The sequence below is a fragment of the Homalodisca vitripennis genome, chromosome 1, assembly GCF_021130785.1.
Source record: "Homalodisca vitripennis isolate AUS2020 chromosome 1, UT_GWSS_2.1, whole genome shotgun sequence".
NCBI classification, from domain to species: Eukaryota; Metazoa; Arthropoda; class Insecta; order Hemiptera; family Cicadellidae; genus Homalodisca; species Homalodisca vitripennis.
Window position 1 is genome coordinate 141,157,501 of NC_060207.1, and position 20,745 is coordinate 141,178,245.

General features: G+C 34.4%; 1 protein-coding gene across 1 annotated transcript in view; it reads right to left on the reverse strand.

The window, feature by feature from the left end:
* LOC124372450 overlaps positions 1-9,162 on the reverse strand; it is a 16,054-nt gene extending 6,892 nt beyond the window's left edge. Inside the window, exons 1-3 of the mRNA XM_046830855.1 lie at positions 8,455-9,162; positions 3,031-3,102; positions 212-427 (exon numbers count right to left, since the gene is read on the reverse strand). Of these exons, the coding sequence (XP_046686811.1) occupies positions 212-427; positions 3,031-3,102; positions 8,455-8,529 (363 nt within the window). The 5' untranslated portion in view covers positions 8,530-9,162. The remainder of the gene's footprint in view (positions 1-211; positions 428-3,030; positions 3,103-8,454) is intronic.
* Positions 9,163-20,745: the final 11,583 nt, after the last annotated feature.

Consider the following 20,745-nt stretch of genomic DNA (forward strand, 5'->3'; position numbering starts at 1 on the left):
GCCATTAGTAAAAATAGGACATATGTGATAATTACAAGACTGTATCAGTATATCGTATAAATACTTGTAAACAAAGAGAGCAATATAATTTGTATTAATATCTTAGTTTAATAAATATGTACAAAATATATCTCTGAAAAAAAAAAGAAAATAGGCTACAAATCCGGATATGTTATACATTTTCTAGTGTGCATTTGTAAATTTAACTTACATGAAACAGTGGCTTCAAGAGGCTTTTCAATTTGCCCTCTGTACTGTTTATCAAGGTAGCCTCTGCTTCGTCCACCATGGGTTCTAATGCTTCAACATCCTGCAGTACTCTCTTGGACATTTCATCCAGCTTGTGTATGCGCTGGCAGAGAGAGTTCAGGTTACACCTGGCCGCAGTGAAGTCGACCGATCCAAACTTCTCTCGTTCTGCTTGCAACTATCAACACCACACAGCAGATAACGCATGAGCTACTGTCACCCAATGAGTTAACTTTACTGTATATGTATTCAATATCGAATGGTGGACTACGTTTCACACAAGAAACCTAAATCTAAACAAACACATAATATCATCATGCACTATTGCACCAATAGTCCTACAATGTTGTTGGGTCTCATAAACGTCAGTAACTGGTGATCGTGGAGACTTACACTTCTTTGTTATGCTGTCAGTTGTAAATGAGATAATGTTACCCTGGTATTTGTAACCAGTGGTGCAGTGAGTGTGTGGTTAAAATATTTTTTTTACTGATTCATTTGCAAATATTTTCAAAAGCAGAATCAACAAATAAAAATTAGAATTCCCCATTGTTGTGGACATGGCAAAAAGAAAATTGAACAAAATAAATACTATATATGCAAATAAATAAATTATAATTACATGAATTAGCTATGGGCATACCATTAAAGTAAAATAAATACAATTTTGTCTGCTCCATGAATTTTGCATGTCCTAAAGCATTATAACTAAAATAAAAAATGAAAATGAAAGCATTATAACAGTTTAGTAAATAATGAAATTGTGTGTGTGTGTGTGTGTGTGTGTGTGTGTGTGTGTGTGCGCGCACATTATTTTGCAAATACACTTGGTGAAAGCCATGTAATTAGCTGTAAAGATAGATATTAGTAACCAGAATTAATGTTCTGTTGTTGAATGATAAGTTTATAACTAAATATAATTCTTGATTAATCTACATCTTCAAAATAGAAACCTAATTTCTCCACTTCCTGAGTTTTTTTTGAATCCAAATGTAACACCTACTTCAATTTTTTTAAATTATTGTATACAATTTTTATTCTTTGGAAAAGTAGATGCGAAGTTTGTTATCAGAGAGTAACAAATAGTTTTAGTAACTGAGTGTCTCAATTTCAGCCCCACATAAGAATAGTAATTAAAACATGCAAAATGCCCACAATTATTTGGGAACAAAAATGGATTAATTAGTTTTTCCACAGAATGTAAACAAGTTATTTCACAGAAACACACTTATGAAGGAAGGATGCAAGAGGGAAGTGACATTTCTCTTTGTACAGCAGACTAATAAATCCCCTCTTTGTTTAGTTTATTACTGACAATATATCATTTGAAAGGATAATAGGATTTTGAACAAGTACCAGTATATGCTACAAAGATAGAACACTATATTTTGAGGATTAGAATGTATACTCTTCTTCAGATAAAAAAAAGTAAAAACAAGGTTTAAGCATGTATAACAAATTAAGACTAAAATGTGTAGCGGTGAACTTGTCAGAGTCTAACATGACAAGAACAAAACAAGTTGCATGTCAAAAAAAACCAAGCATATGAGTACCTGCAGTCCCGACTTGTGAGAATGAATCCAAACAATACCACAGCACAGAACGAAGAAAAACACAACACATTTCATGTACTAGGAAAAGTATTAAAGCACTGAATGCAAAGAAAAGAACATAAAGACAATACGAGATAGGGATAGTGGATAAGTGTAAAATTGCTTAACATTGCTGGTTTGAAAATCATCATATGAAGTGGGATGAAGCCAACATAAATTAAATATACCGTGAATAGAATTTAAAAAAATGTTAGTGAGGTTTAGTACATAAAATTAGCAGACTAAGTCAATCTTCTGTTGAAGTTAAGCCACTTTAGCTACCAATATTAAAAATTGAATTAAGTAGGAAACATAACAAAACTGTTTAAATCAAACAAACCTCGGCCAATAAAATTCACACACACACTATGACTTTAAGATCTAGAACAAAAATGTACGACTGAAGTTGGCAGTCATTTATTGGTTTTTTTAATATAAAACTTGTTCTGCTGTCAAATTTAAACTCTGGAGAGTTAATTAGTTATCTCACACTTTAGTCTTAACATTTTTTTTTTAACTTATGCTTATTTCTTAAGTTTTTTGACACCTGAAGAAGCGGATAGATTCTAATTATTGACAGTCTTCTACCTTTGTAACATATAACAATGTCAAATGTCTGAAATCCTAATTCTTTCAAATAATCCCTAATATGAACGTCTAATAAACATTAGCTCTACGGCTCAGGGCAACTTGAGATAACATCTGCTAATATCAATTTCAAAATTATATCTCCTATTTCTATTGGTACAAAATAAATTGTAAAACATACCTCATTTTGTGAGTACATAGCAAGCAAAGGTTAAGCACTTACATGTTTTTTCACACGTTAAGGATGTATTGGTCTACTACATTCATGTATCCAGCAACACATCCAGGGTAAAAATAATGAATACACATTGAGTTAGTAGGTTTGGCTACTAAATTAAATTTTGACAGCTTTTGGCTATAGACTGAGTCTGTGTTACTAGAAGTACAGTTCAAATCCTGTACAGACAGGTGCACTCTTATCAGTACTGTCCATCTTGTAAAGTATTAATTTTCTGACTTATTCTTTCTATTAAGTTCCCTACCCAGATTAATTTTCTTTGGAGAATGGATAGAGTATGGCTACAAGGACTAGCATTTCCTCTAATTAAAAATCCCTTTCCTTTTTAGTAAAAGGAAAAACAGAAGATTCAAATCAACTAACCATCTTTATTCCACTTTCCAGTTCTTCCAAACGAGTGAGTGTATCTTCAATTGATTCATTTAGAGAGCGCATCTGAAAGAATAAAATCATATTAAACACAAGTGATATAGTATATACTGTAACAGTAAGGGGAGTAACATCTTAGTTCTATTGTATATTTTCATTAAAAACCTTATAATATGATTGGCTTTGGCCACCAGAAGGTTTAATAACTTGACAAATAAGTTAATTAGACAAAATCTGTAAACATGGCTGAAGAGGATGGACTATGAAAGGTGTTTTTATGTAAGGGCCATGTAAAAATAAAAACTAATGGCATTAGCATCATAAACTTTAAAAATCTGCTGATGAATATCTGTAGTAGACAGGTTTCTTGCTGATTCAATAATCATGAACATTTAAAAAGCACAGAACAGATTTTACGGCTTAGCTACAGAAATGCAACTGAGCACAGCTGTTCTCAATGAATGCTGGGTCACAACGTAATAGTTTGTTGCAGTACCAGCACAGAGTAAGTACAAATAAATAGCACTAGCTACTCCTGTATACAAAAAAACGGCCCTTACTTGACACTGTATATAAACTTTAGTTACGTCCGCAACAGGTTTAAAACTATTTATTTGAAGGTGCCAAATGTTTAGCATTGGCCTTATAGATACACTCTAAGTATGTATGCTTTGTGAATTGCATAATAGTTTGAACAAAGGCTTTGTAATTTTTAACCACAGAGTTTAAAATTAAATCATTATGGAGAATGACCTGTAAAACCACCAATTCAAGATCCGTTCACCAATATTTTAAATGTGTCAACACTGGGTTGAGGCAGAAATTAAAGTACGTTTTTAATTTGAGCTATTCTAATCCCAGTGGAATCCAGTCTGAGTACTGAAAAGACAAATGTTATCACTCACATCTTATGAACAAAGTAACTAATGTTCAAAAGTAACGTATCACTAAACCACCATCCGCTGTATATCAAGTACAAGATATATACTGTATATTGATACGTGCACCCTGTTTATTACAAATTCATTCTCATATATACTGTGTGTGTATATATATATATACACACACATACAGACACGTGCACATGCATGCACAAACACACGATACAAACTAATTAGCAATTTTCATAATAGTTCCAACAGTACCTTTTGCAACAAAATCCGCCAATGCATAAGTAAACATGATCACTTTACACCTGTATGTATGCTTGCACAAGCCAGCAGTAACATATATTTTGTCAGTTGTAAGGCATAAGCTGTTTTGCATCAGTTATAACAAATGTACAAGATGCTAACTATTTTTATATTAATTCCAACGATACTTCCTCAACGAAATCCATCAACGTATATAATTGAGCACAACCACTTTAAGGGTACGCTTGCACAAACTGGGAGCAAAATTGGCTAAATGATACATTTATAGAACTATGTTTATAGGACATTCTTTGTTTGGAACAATGAGTACTATCAGACACAGAAATTTGTGATACACTTTTGGGAATACCCTGTATATACAAAAATGGAATGGTAAACAGTCAAACATTGACATGTTTTGTCACATTTCAAGTGTTCAGCATCGCTACATTCATCAAATTGATAACAACCAATTTAAACAAATTCTACATTTACAGCCAAATATAAGTTCACCTGTAATGAACTTAGTCTGAATATTTCTTTTTGAGACTATCTAACACTATTTACTGTCAACTTCATTACATTACAACCTATTTAATATGGTCGATATCCGCTAAGTAATAAGTAAAAGTGTTGGAAATTGTCCAGACACTTTAAAACTTAATGCCATTTGACTGCTAAACCATGAACAATAAACAATAAAATTGCAAGAATAATTTTGTATAGCCTGTCTGATTGTAAATGCAAAAAACAAAAGTTTTACAATGCGACTATCAGTTAGACTACAATAGGTTGGTGAAATCCAGTAGAGTTCTCAGATAAAAGTGTTTGGTAATATTTACTATACCCATGTTACCTAAAATAATCCAAAACCTCTTTTAAGAATTTCTTCAAATAATATACTTTCATTTCCAGAAAGAATTTTGTAGGGGGTAAAACAAAGTGTTGTACCGTACATAATTGTATTCAGAATAAAATACAGTAAAAAAATAGAAATTGGGTTCATTCATGATTTGGATGTATTCTACGTGCCCCAAAATTAAAACTTTTTCTAAAATCAGTTTTCTTTTTTTATTTTCTGCAAGCCATAGAATACGCTTAAAGCCTCCAATTTAAAAATCCAAAATATAAATACGGGTTGTTATACTGATCAAGAAAATGCCTACTTATAATACAGAAAGAAAAAATGTAAAAGTAGAAAGATCAGAATCCACCTGACTTGAACAGCAACAGCTGTAAATATTGCATAGCATATCAGACATCTTTAGCTTATAGTGGCCAGTAAATATAAAGAAAGGTTGTATTTATAAAAGCAAGTACATCAAAGGAAAGTGCGGAATCTGCGGTTTACAATATTATTTTTATTACAATTTAAATTAAGGTTGTTTGAAAGATGACAAAATTAGCAGTTGATGTTTAATGCGTAGAAAATTACAACTCTGCCAGTTCACAGTGGGAAAAAATTACGACTGCCAGTTACAGGGTTAAGCATTCTCCTCTTGAGAAAACGGTAGCTACAGTAGAACCCCTCATATCCGGCCTCGGTTTTACCGCACCTCGGTTTATCCGGCTACTTTCCGGAAGCCAATATCGAAATTTATTTACCACGGCTTGCAGACGCGCAGTTGCACGCACTAGTCTCCCACGACTCTTGCGTTATTTTGGTGTATCTATTTGTTTACATTTTCCTGTGTTGTCCTCAGTTGAGCTAATAGGTTTAACCTGTAAACAGTGTGTTGATTATTTCCAGTGCGGTTAGTACAGTACAGTACAATTGTTTTGTTTCGTCAAGTGTTGTGTACTGTAGGTTGGTTTATCCGGCCGAATCGTTATCCGGCCAGGGGCTCGGTCCCGTGGTGGCCGGATATGAGGGGTTCTACTGTATAAGATAAAAGGCCGGAGCGGCAAATCACGAATTTGACGTTATCAACGTATTCTGCTCACCCTCCTGAACAAAAAATATATATAGTATTAGGGGGTGCAAATGACAAATAACATGATTTTAGGGGATATATTCATAAGTAGTGAAGTTTCTAATGTTTTAATGTTCAGTTTGTGTGTTGTGTCTGGATAATCTGTTTACTTGATTATTATCTGCGGCCGGGACTGATAGTAGCCTGATAACGTATCTGTTATCTGAGTTCTCCAGGGCATGAGTCAGTGCTTCCCAAGATATCGTGTTCAGTAGGTGAATCAACCATCCACTAGTTCGACCAACCCTGGTGAATTGTGTGTGTCGGAGTGTTTAGTAGGGCACGTAAAGAGTTTACGTTTTAACCGAAACGAAATTATTTCCTTTTTAATTGAACATGGAATTTTTAATAATGAGTGTATTTGTTCGTCGTGCGGTCGCGTGTTGTTTTTAAACCGGGAGACTTTGTTGTTTTGTTGCAATAGGAAAATTAGAAAAAGTACGTTAGTAAAAAAAAAGTTTTAAATGTTGCAATTTTAAAAATTCTACTTTTTGTTCCTGCTGCTCAGCTATATCCGCCAACACACTAATGGTAAGCGTTCTCTGTTAATATCCATCTATATATTTATGTTAGAGTTTTTCATGATTTCTTAACTTTTTTCACTTTACATAATTGCCTTTGCATTACATTTCAATTTATATTTCTGATCAGCCCCTCTAGAATTTTATATTTTACTGATATGTACTATCTCGAGGGATGTCTTTCTTTCATTGACATCAGCGCGGGGCAGCACCGAAAGCCCGCGCTGATGGCCGGAGGCACTCATTTCATTTCGATAACAAGTAATTAATTTGTAGCTCGAAATTAAGAAAAACATTGTTAATTTGGATCAAAATATTGCTCATTTCAGTATTATTTTTCATTTACGTTTGCAAAGATGGCGGCGCATCCGATGACGTCATCACGAGGTTGAATCATGGTCACAAAAGGTCACGTGACGCTCGACGTGGATGTAGAACATGGAAATATTACTCCGCGCGTGAATAGTTCTTTAATTTTGTATGTTCTAGAACTTCGTTATTTCTCATTTCCACCCCATCAAACCTTATACTTTTTTTGTTCTATAGGACGATTCCAGTACTTTGGGATTAAACCGACCACACCTAGACATGAATCGTTATTCGACATTTTGCTTTTACTGATTACTAGATTAGCGTAGAACAATATTTCGTCAATATAAAACAGGAATTGTCTTATCGCAAACCCCTCCCCATCCTCAGACTGAGGTCAAAGTCGAGCGGTCTAGTAGATAACGTGATTGCAGAGTCTCGCCGCCCGTTCAACTGGTGCGTCGCTTTGTTGTAGGCCTACTTCCGTGTTTACCTCTACATTTCTCCTAACACAAAAATTCAACAACAACAAACATTACCAAACTAAAACTAAACTCTTTATTGAAAAAACACTCAAAACTTGTTTTTATTCTTGATCACATTCCGCCACCCAAAATGCGAGTGCCTCCGGCCATCAGCGCGGGCTTCGACAGCACCTTCGGTGCTGCCCCGCGCTGATGTCGACGAAAGAAAAACATCCCTCGAGATAGTACCTATCAGTAAAATATCAAATTCTAGAGGGGCTGATCAGAAATATAAATTGAATTGTAATGGAAAGGCAATTATGTAAAGTGCAAATCATGTGATGCCGCGCGGCCTGCCGTAATCGGGATTCTCGAAAAAGATAAGATAACAGCGACAACAATACCGATCACAATACCTGGAAATGCTTGTAAGTTTGTAATTTTGTAATTAAAGAGTTGTTTTTTCGTTCTATCATGTTTATTTCTATAAATTTATATTTTTGTGTTCTTCATACTGGTGTGGTCGGTATAATCCCAAAGTACCCGATTCCAATAAATTAATAACGCAAAACTCGTATTTTTCCGCTCCGGCCGTTAATATGATAATTACCGAGAAAACATCTAGGCTATTACTTTAATCCAAACATTTACCAAAGTGTTCTGTGAGTCAAAAGGTGAACCATCACACAGTGAACTTACCTAATAACTACAGCTAACTCAACAACTAAGTGGATTCAGTTTGGACCAAGATCGGGGTAATTGTTCTTTTCATGGATAGAATCTAAGGGCAGTTTCATGTTGGTAATTATTGGTAAGGGTGAATCTGTTCAGCAAGAAAGTACTATGAAATAATATGTTTGAAACATTTTTAATATGCTATAACTAGGCCCTACATTATTTTAAATATTTTATGCAGACCAATAGGCTACTGAACTGTTTTAATTGCAAGGTACCACTTACCTAAACAAAAAACATCAATGTAGGCTTAGGCTATCTTCAAAACTAGTCTAAATCTTACCTCTTTTACATTATCCACTTTTAAATAAGCTGCATAAGAATCAGCTAAATTTTTGGTAGTTTCTACGTTATCCATACTAGACAAAAATTACACTAGTTTTCAAAATGAATTGTTTAGGTTATGTTTTGAAATTCTCGTAACTCACATAACCTAACAAAATAAACTTCACTGCTTAACAGGACATCCCTTAAATTAATATAAATGATTCTTATTTTCAGGATGTTAAAAACAAATGAGATATTGCGATTTCCTCAACTTTAAATTTTTAGGATAACTAATTAATTAGTGAGTGACATAAAAAAACAAAAACATAGCTTTGGTGCAAAAGTTGCCCAGCTGATAATTGGCGCAGCCTGGCGGTCAGCAAGCACAACGCCACTCCCGACAACTTGTCATTGTTAACTTTATGCTCTTTAGTGTTTTACTATATTTTAGTATGTCCATTTCATGTGAAAATGTCTTCGTCACGAGGTGATTTATGTAGTGCAATTAACAGTAAAAATCAAAAATCATAGGAAGAAATCGCCAGACTTGTCTTTTTTTAGAATACCAAAAGATGTCGAACAACCTACGAAATGGAATTTCCTACCAGTTTGAAATTAACATATTCCGATGAAAACTCTACACAAATTTATCCCAATCCCGAGCATGAACATAATGTTACCGAAGTAGAACGCTTAAAACACAAAGTAAAATCACTTAGAAATTCTTGCAAAAACAAAAGTGAAGAAATTCGTAGATTAAATTAAAAACGCAAAGAGCTCAAAAAGTAAAGTACACAAAAGAAAACAAATGCAATTAATTGCTCACAGAAACCAATTTAAAATATGATGTCCCATTATTTATATAAGGGGATGTTAAATGTGGTTATGAGTTAGGTAAAGTTGCCAGTCACATAATAACTGTAATGGCGACAGATGGAATGAGCAAATTAAAACGTATACAATAAATATATATTTTCAATATGCCACAAGGATACACATTTTTGAGTAAATCTGTACATTTACCATTAGTTTCTATATTGCAGAAATTTGTTGAAGAGATCAAATTCAAATGTGGCGTTATTATTATTAAATGAAATAGTTAAGAATATATACCAGATCATGAAACAATTGTTAACTTATATATAGACGAAACTGCACTAATGGAGAATTTTCCATAAAATCCTAATCGAGATAAATAAGAAATATCGAGTAATAGACTTCTTCTATTATTGTATCTGCTACCCCCCGTACTTTTTACGTAAAGCAAAATTCAGAATGTTGGATTTTAAAGAATTTGTACTTAGATTGAGGCTGTAGAAATATTGGATACAATTGTCGATTTAAAAAAAGCGGTTTGTTCCAAAACTGATTTCTAAATTTCTTGAAACAGAGTCGTGTTATTAGCATATTGTTCGGTTCTACCATGTGGCAGTGATGATTGTATCTTATTTGCATAAAGCAAAGAGAATTGAGCTGAGTGGATCCTTATGGGACCCAACAACACATTTTCATAGAACTGGCAATATGATTTGAGATTTGAACAGCTTAAGTTCTTTGACTTAGAAATCGAAAAAGATTTTGATAGGAGTAATCTATATATATATATAAAAAGAAAGTCGTGTTAGTTACACTATTTATAAGTCAAAAACGGCTGATCCGATTTGGCTGAAAATTGGTAGGGAGGTAGCTAAGAACTGGGAGAAACACATAGGATACTTTTGACGTGACAACGTCTTAAATTAGGTTGCGGCTCGGAGTCACTCATGAAAAAGTGTAACGCCCGGTAACGTTACGATGCCCGTCCAGTGGGTCCGCCGCACGGGATCCGCACGGGATAAAGCAGATAACTGTGGGTCCGCCGCACGGGATAAAGCAGATAACTATGTTTATTCGTGAAAATGTGGAGTGCTTAGATTCGTCATTTACAACAACTACAACAATAAAGGTAAATAATTGTACACTGATATTTCATTATCGTAAACTATGATTGATTGATTAATTGTTAGATTGACACAAAAGTTGAGAAACTGAGTTTATAGGTTATGTCATACCATTGACAAATGTTGATAGTGTTAAGTAAATTATTAGTTTAAATCACTCTGCAATCAATCGTAATTCAGTCGATTGAGAAGAAACAGCGCGTATTGCTAGTCAAACATTTAAAATAACAAATTATAACCTCTAACCTGTCATAACAGTGCGACCAAACAAACGAACTAAACCGACCAATCACCACGCGCGGAGTTAGAATTTAACTGTGTTTAGCAAGAATTTCAAATTTCAATTTTAGTAACTGTTTTATTCAACTTTACCATTTACAATAACAAATTTTAATTAATTTCAAATTATGTACAATGTTTTAGTAAACAAAATATATTTATATAGTTAAAATTTGTGCAATTCTTATTTTCATTCAATTCCTTGTTCCTATTGTGCAATTTAATAATATTCATATCAATAAATATTCTACCGAGAAAAAGACGTTGTCACGTAAAATCTTCGCCCGTAAAACCGACTTTACAGGCAACCATAATTTTTTTTATCCCGTTCCCGATTCAGGATTCCGCCCCACTGGTCTCTAAAAGTTACGGAAATACCCGTAAGAAATGCATTACAGCAAACATATGTTTTTTAAGTGAAAGGGCCTGTTCGAAATGAATCAGCTGTTCTTTGTAAACATATATAATGCAATTTTTTATAGTTTTGAATTGAAAACCCCACTTAGCTTCAATCACAAATATTCTTCATTTTCCCCAGCATGACAAATGATAAGACACCCTCTATTTCCTTTTGAATGAAAGTACTTTACAATTACTATGAAATGCGAACATATTTTAATATTTTTGGGTTTTCATCATATATAACATAGAATATAAAGGTAGTTTGTTTAATAAAGTATGTTTCCTGGAAATATTTTCACATATTTTTCACTCTGAATGCATATTAACATGGACCAATATAAAATATAAATTCTAAATAGCCTACAGCTAACATACAATAGAAAATAAATGTCTGCTTATGTAAAATTTATTCTTTTGTTATTATTATTAAAAAAGTTATTACAATGTATATTAAAATACAGTATATAATAATATTTAAAGGCTCTAAGACATCATTGGCATACGTCTAATGTATATTTGCGTCATGTTTATATAGGAATAAGTTAAAATTGTAAATTGATAAAAATATGGAAATTTTATTTTAATTTTGTACACATGTAGTAGGCAATACAAGATGAAAAATATAACGGAAGAAAGTTAGAACACGTTTTTATGTAAAATATTAAGAGTGGTAGTACAAAGTTATTATATAATATTAATATAATGATCTTAATTTTGGACTATAGAATTTATTTTTAACACCTAAACGAATGCCTTTTCATCCTCCTTTTTACATAGTATCTGATTAAGTACAGCTCTCATATTTTGTTCGGAGCGCCAATGTTAAAGATTGAGAACGTCACTGAGTCAAGCTATGTCAGGCGTGAGGACATTTTGGCAGCGCAGTATTACTCTGGTTGAAAGAGGCTAAGTGGCGGGCCGTAGGAGGTACAGTTGGAGGAATTTAGCTGTGCTCGTAGGGTCCTAATACTACCCTTTCAACAAATAAACGCTATCTGTGTGGCGGGTTGCGTTTACGTGCTAGCCGCTGAGATGAAGGCGCAACAATCTCTTTAACAACTTTAAACTCACGATTTCGATTTGCAGATTAGTATTGACAAATACGTTATGTTTAAAAACACGTTTAACAACACTATAATAAGTTTAAAACAAGGATAAGTCCTATTATTGTTATTATTTGGTATTCTCTTATTATTTAATTCCAAAAAAATCAGCACTGTCACAAAACAGACTGATTGTAGTGAGTGTGATGAGTAATTTGGCTCAATACGATTCCTGAAAGGAGGGTTTTACCCATGAGTCACAGAAAATGTTTTCGGGACGCAGCGCATAATGCTACCCCGCCACCCCTCCCGCCTATAACCACACACTCAAGGTCACGCGCGCAGCTAAAGTCCTCGAACTGTACACTCGCAACACTGCCATCTTTGCTGCACTCTCGTATAGTGGCATTTTTCTGCCATTTTGTACCGACCCTCACCATATAGTTGTAAGGCCAGACCGGTAAGATCTTATATGGTCTCAATCAGCCAATTAAAAATATTAAATTATCAGTAATATATTTTATTTGTACTCAACTTAGTGTTAGCCTGAAAACTTTCCATACGTTGAGCAGTTGCGCAGTTAATTTGCAGTAAACAGACAGAAATGTGCTGAATCTGCTGAGTTAGCGTCTGGGACAACTCCACTCTGGGTGGAAGTCCATTGTTCTCAGAGCAGTCGTGCCGGAACTCTGAACGCGTTAACCTCGCGTGACATCGCTCTCCCGTTCAATATTAAACTGTTAGTACTTTTAAATTTATATTAAATTTTAAATTAATTTCAAATTGTTTAACAAATAAAGTATATTGTTTCATTCGGTCAACCAAGGGAGAGTTTTATTACAAATACATAATTAACCTGGGCTAGAGTCTATCATCGTGTCTGAGATCGAACCCGAGAACATTCGAATAAATTAAGTGTGGTCAACACGACATAATTTTTGAGAGTAGTAATATTATTTTTCTGTGCATTTTTATTTGTGAATTAGAGGTTATTTATAAAGTTAGCCTTAGAACATTTATTTTAAATTTGGGTTACGTGATATTCGACTTATATTTAAAATATATGTACGAATATGATCTATTTCGTACGTTCATTAAATCGATACATCGAGAAACACGCTTTAAAATGGAATGTGATTTCGACTTTCCACTCCCTCTACAACCATGTCGACAAGACTCACAGTTGTATTTACTGCCTGTTGTAAACTCCTGACTGCTTCTGCATCGTTGACCAGTTCCTAGGCTCATTGGAGCTGATGGACTCATTCTTCCCGTGAGGTTTACTTGAGGTGCTGATAAGCGAGGGCGTTGCTCACAAGGCACCGTTACAACAAACCTGTTAGCTACCTTGGTTGTATCATCCACAAGTCGGTCCCCAGTTTTGATCTCGACCTCTTTTGAAGAAATTGCTTTCTATAACTTGGAAAAATATTGATCTCTTTGAACTGCTGGCATTTCTTTATAAAAAAAAACATATTCATATTTTGACATTTCAGCTCGGCTACAGTGGAAACCCCTTACCAAACTGGGCCTTTATTTTATGTTGTAACAATGAAGTTTTATCAATCAGCTTTTTAGAGCAAGTATTTTACACACCCTCAGACAATGTAACACATGAGCTCTTTACCTATAATCCACAAAATGTTTGAAGCCTCGCCAACATGAGTAGACTCATCGGATTCACGTGGTGATCAATTTATTATTTACGATAGACTCTTTTTTATTTTAATATTTGATTAAAATTAATTTTTATTCCTACAAATACCTGAGGTGCCGATTGAACTTGACTTTTCTGCGAATATTTCTCGCATAAATATTGCTCTAATAAGCACTCATTTTTAAGTAATCACTCGCATAAACAGCATGTGGAATCACAAACTCTAGAATTTTAAAGTTTTAGATTAATACAGTATCAAGTAATGGAAATCATATTTTGTTGAATATCAAGTTATGGACTAGACAGTAAGTATCCTTAGAATGATATCCAATAAATCTTATGTCATGCGTGGAAATAAGTAGAGATAGAATTGACAACAAAAAAAGAAAAACAGTAGCAGTCGTGGGACTGCCGATAGAAGTGAAAACGGAACTATTAAGTTGAGAGTAATTAACAATACGTTATAGTAGCAGTACATCTGTAATTGTAAATGTGACGCGTTTTTAATTTTCCAATTTTTAAATCCACGAAAAAATATTATCAAATAACTAGAAATCTATTTTACCACGTAAATCTTATACCGTAATAATACTCATTTCATGATGAAGAGGTTAAATATTAAAAACATAATTAAAATGAATAATGCTAAATTTTAAATACAAATATTCGTACAAATATTAAAAATGTTTAAAAATATATTCGTTGTTTTCATTATTCATTTATCTGTATAAAAATATGTTGTAATTGCTCAATATTAATAGTTAGTTAAACATAGAATACAAGTGAGTAAACACCGAGTGAACAACAGTGAGTTGAACACCGTTGTAAATAATACAGTTATTGCTACGGATAAAGTATATAATTGCAATAACAATTAAACCCACAATATTTTTAAAACTAATAAATTAGTTAAATTAACTTGGTTCTTTCGTAAAGGTATTTTTATTGCACAATAAAATAATTTATTGAGTTAATACGGTATCAGTGAGCCAATGCGCCAACTACAGTTCCGGCAGAAATGTTCACTCATCACTTCATACGCTACTACAGGCTAAACTAAACTTCCAATAAACAAATGATAAATTACAAAAAAAATATTCATCTATTTTCACACAACTTTCTCGCTGACAAATTTTGTCTGACCAAAAAATAAAAAAAATCCTCGCTTTCTACTTTTTTCTTGTCATTGTAAACGCTATGTAAAATGTAAACAATAATCAAAATTATTTCGAAATTTTTTTAATATTTAAAAATGTAACCAATAGATTGCCAATATTAAGAGCTTTAATTTGACGCATCTTACAGAATTGTACGACATTGGCTTCACTTTTAAATCGCGAGAGGAAGCCGTAAAGGTCACTGATTTTCGCAGTCTGTTTTCATACTCCGCCGGGACAGTTTTAACACAACGAGACTGACTTTTTCATGCAGGTTAGTAGTCCGCGGCCAAGTCTACGGTTAAAAAACACAGCGAGACTGACTTTTTCATGCAGGTTAGTATCATTAGCATGTCGGTGACGCGAACCGAGGATTTTACCCTCTACCAAAACGCTCAACGCGCCTAAAGAAGTTTTCACTTCAAAAATTATGCCAGATCATTAGGATGTATTGTTATGGCAATGTCCGGATGGCCTGTGTCTCGAGAGGATTTTGGACTGATATAGCGCAACAATTTATAACTAGTTTTTTCAATATGTACCATTTATGAAATTTCTTCAACAGGCTCCATTAATTAAACTTAAGAAAACACCACCGATTTTTGCTATAAAAATGGTTTAACTAAGCGTGAAATAAATGTGTAATAAAAATGACAAATTTGTCGACTATCTTATACACACTAAGCATCTAGTATTATATACAATTTTTGAATAATAAGGTTGCATTCAAAACACAATCTATAATTGTGAGAAAAATACTGACTTTCAAGGCATGAAAAATTCCGTTATAACTAGTCATTATATACAATGATTATATATAACGTTCAATATACATTTTATCACTCATTGAATCAATGTGTGCACTCGTAGAATCAGACCCAAGTCTCTAATCGTCGTACTTGGTATACCTAAGATTCTAGAACACATGACTGCATGCTGTCTGTCCTTGAACTGTGCACGTTTTCTGTGTTAAGTGTTAATAATTTATTTTAAATGTAAATTTATGTTTTGCTGTTTTTTGGTGAGTGGTTATTTATGTGATTTTCTCACTCTACTTTGGTGGTGGTTTCAATACTTAGTATATAAGCAACTTTCAATTTTAGTAATAGCTGGTTTGGGCCCGTCTCAACGGGTCCAACCATAATGGTTGGAGGAAAATCTGATCAGGAATTACAGATTGCTGTACACAGCATTATGGAGGTTAATGATAGTAATAAGGATGATCAGAATAATCCGAAAAATAATAAAACGTAAACATGACAGTGAGTCTGATGAATCTGGTAAAGATGATAATTTAGTCCCTAATAACAAAGATCAAACAAATCAGACCAAAATGTCCAAAAAGACATTTGATCAGAGGTTATATAAAGCTTCTGCCACCGGACCTTTTGAGGTTATAGTTAGCTCTACTAACAGGACCAAGGTTAATCCATTCACGGTGGGTAAGTTGCTTCAGAAAAATGAGTCACTTATTGATTGTATTAATCGTAAGGGTAGAAATGTAGCTATATATTGTAAGAATTCTGAGTCCGCAAATAAGCTGATAACCAATAAAACTCACTCACTTCCAAACTAACCATATCTTTATCCCCTCTCTTACAGAGTTCGGATAACAGGCGTTGTCTATGCAGAACCCGATATTGACCAAAATGAATTTGTTAACCATGCCTGCAGTACAGTACCTATCCTGGAAGCCTATCGCATTAACCAAAAATTCAAAAGAGGGTCCATACAGGACTCATTTTGTTAAAATAATTTTTGAAGGCAATACATTACCAGAAAGAATTATACTAAATCCATGTTATTGTACCTGTTGAAAAATATACTTTGCCAGTCAGACAGTGCTACAGGTGCTACTCGTACAATCATGTAGCCAGTTCTCCATGTCAAAACGAGAACTTGTGCGGAACATGTGGTAAAAAGGCACACGGGTGACCACTGTGACAAAGACCCTAAATGTGTAAACTGTGATGGTGACCATGTAAGTTTCTCGAAAGATTGTCCAATGTTTAAACGTCAATTAGCAATTAGAAATAGAATGTCAGAATATAATGAAGATTTTTTCACAGCTTCTCAATACTTCCCAAATCCAAAACAACCTTTCCACCAAAATCGGTACCATAAAACCTATGCCTCTAAAGTCTCACCAGATGTAACTAGTTTAACAGAATTCCCTCATATGTTGGCCAGACCACACCCTACTCCAGTAGGAAATTATTTTGACCCCTTAAGTTATGCTCAAGTAAATGAAGAGAATGTAGGGCAGTCCTCTATATTCAGGAAGCCAAGAGATAATTATAGGCCTAATGGAAACAACACAACTAAGCAAAAAATTGTACACAACACACCACCAAAATCGCTGGACAAGGAACAAAAGTAACAAATCTGATAAAAATGAGAGGTTAGGTCTCTCTATGACTTCAGAAAAACAAGTAGACAGTGGTTAAACTAAAACAGTCACTTGAAGACTTTAAAGCAAAGGCTTATTTTTGAAAAATTGATGTTGGATGCATCAATAGCCAATCCTGACCCTCTAGAGATGATCAACATAGTACTAAGGAATATAAAGAGTATACTTTTAGACTTAAGTATTGGCACTACCGTAGACACCTCGCCCCCTGATGGAAGTACCGGCAGCTCCAATTAAAATACTGCAATGGAATGTTTCAGTCAATCAAATCAAAATGGGCTGAATTATCCTTTTTTGTGTGTAAGTACAATATTAAGGTTATTGTCCTTACAAGAAACATGGCTAAAACCAAATGAAACAATATTGTTTAAAAATTTCTCTGCTGTGAGAAATGATAGGTTTGATGGTTATGGTGGGTCTGCAATTTTAATCCACAAGTCGCTCACGTGGAGAGGTATTGACTGTGAAGCTGTTTTGGGTTTGGATGCTCAGGATCCAATTCAGGTGTCTGGAGTCACGATCCGGGGCCTTTCAAGGCCTCTTCACATATATAGCATTTATTGTTCTCCAAAAAAGGTAAGGACAGAGTTATGGAAGAACATTTTTTCCAATAAACAAGATTACTCTCTACTGTGTGGCGACTTTAATGGTAAGCATCCCTATTGGTCCGCTGACTTACGCCAAGACACAAGGGGCAGTCATATATACAATGCTACAGTGACTCTCCACTCATACTTTTAAATGATAAGTCCTTCACCACCACTGGATCTTCCCTGGCAGAAGACCTTCAACTTTAGATCTTACTTTTGCCACTGTGCAATTAAAAGATAAAATATCGTCTTGGAAGGTAATGAGTGATTCAATGGGTAGTGATCACTACCCTATTATTTTAGAAATTAATGGTAACAAATTGTGCTCACAAACTGTTTTGGGCTCAAAAAAGTCGGGTATAATAAGTTTCACTCATAAAAACTTTAAAAAAAGCCAATTGGGGTAAGTTTTCAGAAATAGCTGATAAGACTGCATCCAGTATACTCTCAAATAAGAAATCTGATGATATTAATATTAAGGATCTCAATAAGATATTAAAGGTAGCAAATAGAAGACTCAGTCCCCAACTTCTGTCACCAAAATAAGGGAGATGGCAAGTTTTTTAACGCAAAATCTTGGTGGAACACCGGACTGCTCTAAGGCAGTCGCTATAAGAAGAAGAAACTTCAAAACTCTTCACAATGAAGATGACTCCCCTAGCATACAGGCAATACAGAACTACACACTATGAGGCCGTGGAGGTGATCCGTAAAGCAAAAAGACAAGCTTGGGTAAGTTTTCTGTGAGAACATAGAAAATAAAAATAATACACAAATTTGGAGCACAATTAGAGGTATTAGAAGTGGAACCAAAGATACTTATAACAAGATTTTGCTCAATGATAAAAAACTTAAGTTATAGCTTTTTAAAAACTTACCACTCCAGACTATGTTCCTATGAAATCTGAAATCAATCAACCGATCTTTACAAAGGCTACAAACCAACTTCCATTGGAAGAAAAATTTAGTCTAGAGGAATTAGATATGGCGATAAAATCTAGAACTAAAGCTAACAGCTCCTGGTTTGGACGGGGTAAGCTATTTAATCTTAAAAAATGTTACCCTTTTTCAGCTAAAACTCTACTGCTTAATGTTTTTTAACAACATCTGGTCCGGAGCCGAGATTCCGATGCAATGGAAAACCATCAAGGTAATAGGCATTCTAAAACCAAACAAAGAAAAAGGTAAGGAAAGCTCATATAGACCCATCTCTCTAATGTCATGCATGATAAAAATCTTCAATTTAATGGTAAAACACAGATTGGAATGGTTTATCATTAAAAAACAAACTAATACCAGACTACCAATTTTGCCTACCAAAAAAAAGAGAGGTTGTAATGATTTCCTGTTAGCATTCATGGCTGATATTCATGTGAATTTAATGCAAAATAGGATTGCAGCTGCTGTCTCGCTGGACCTGAGCAGTGCCTATGATACGGTTTCTCTGCCCGCTCTGGTGAGTAAGTTGTTTGTCCTGGGTATTCCCCACAGATTTATAACTCATGTACATAAATGGTTAAGCTATAGACAATTGACTTTTTGTCGGAAGCCAGCATACCCTCACCAGGTCTACTGTCAAAGGACTACCCCAAGGTTGTGTGCTCAGCCCAATCTTGTTTCTCACTTTTATATATCTGATGTGGGAATTCAGTTACCAAAAGAGATCCAACCCTTTTTATATGCAGATGATCTCACATTAGTCTGTAGTGGTACACGGTTTGACGGTGTTGATGCTCGGATGCGAGAAGCCCTGTCTAGTCTTACCCAGTACTGTCAACTGCTGTCCCTGGCAATCAATGTAAATAAGTGCAAAATAATAATCTTTAGCAGGAAGAGGCAGACAACAAACCCAAATTGGACTGTAAATAATGTAAGTATCCCAGTTGGAGGATTGCCTCAAAATTTTGGGTATCATTTTTGACAAAAAACTGAATTTTAAACAACATGTAAGCTGTTTGGTGAGTAAAACTCTTAAGGACCTAGACATTCTTAAGTCACTGGCCTGCGGAAGGAATGGTGTACACCCTCAGCTTACTTTTAAAGGTATACTGCAGTATAATCATCAGAGCTAAACTAGATTATGGTGGCTTTTTGTTTGGGCCATTTACCAAATAGTGTTTTGAATAAACTAGACATTATTCAAAATCAGGCTCTCAGGTGCATATTTGGGTGCTATGAAGTCAACCCCAATTTTAGCTCTTCAAATGGAAGCAGCAGTACCCAACTTGCAGACCAGAAGGAAAATGTTAACTGAAAGACTAGTTTTTCAAAGTACTGTCTGAACCTAACCATCCAGTTTATGTAAATTTAAAGTATTTAAGTATGGCAGCAAATCATCACGAATACTGGGCCAAGAAGACCACACCACTGTATATAAAATCAGTAAGTACTGTAGAAAGGATAGTAATCCAAACCTGTGTCAAAGAAACTAGACTAATTGACAGTCCTGGAGAAGCCAATTACTATGCTGGATTTAAACTTATGTTGCAGGGTAGATATTAATCGGATGGAAAATCCAAAATCCGAAATTCCTCCTGAAACACTCAAAAAAATTATTTATAGGAACAAATAAATGAGGAATTTTCAGACTACATAAAAATTTACAACAGATGGATCGAGAAACGCAGAGGGTTCTGGAGCAGCTGTATTATTACAAGGTAGGCCTAATCATCTTAGTTATAAATTCTGTTTACCCAAAATAGCTTCCAGCTACACAGCCGAACTTTTAACGCCATAAAGAAAGCAATCGAGATAGCGAATCTTCAACCAGGTAACAAAGTATAACTAATTTGTTCTGACTCAAAAGCAGCCATCCATGCAGTCAAAACA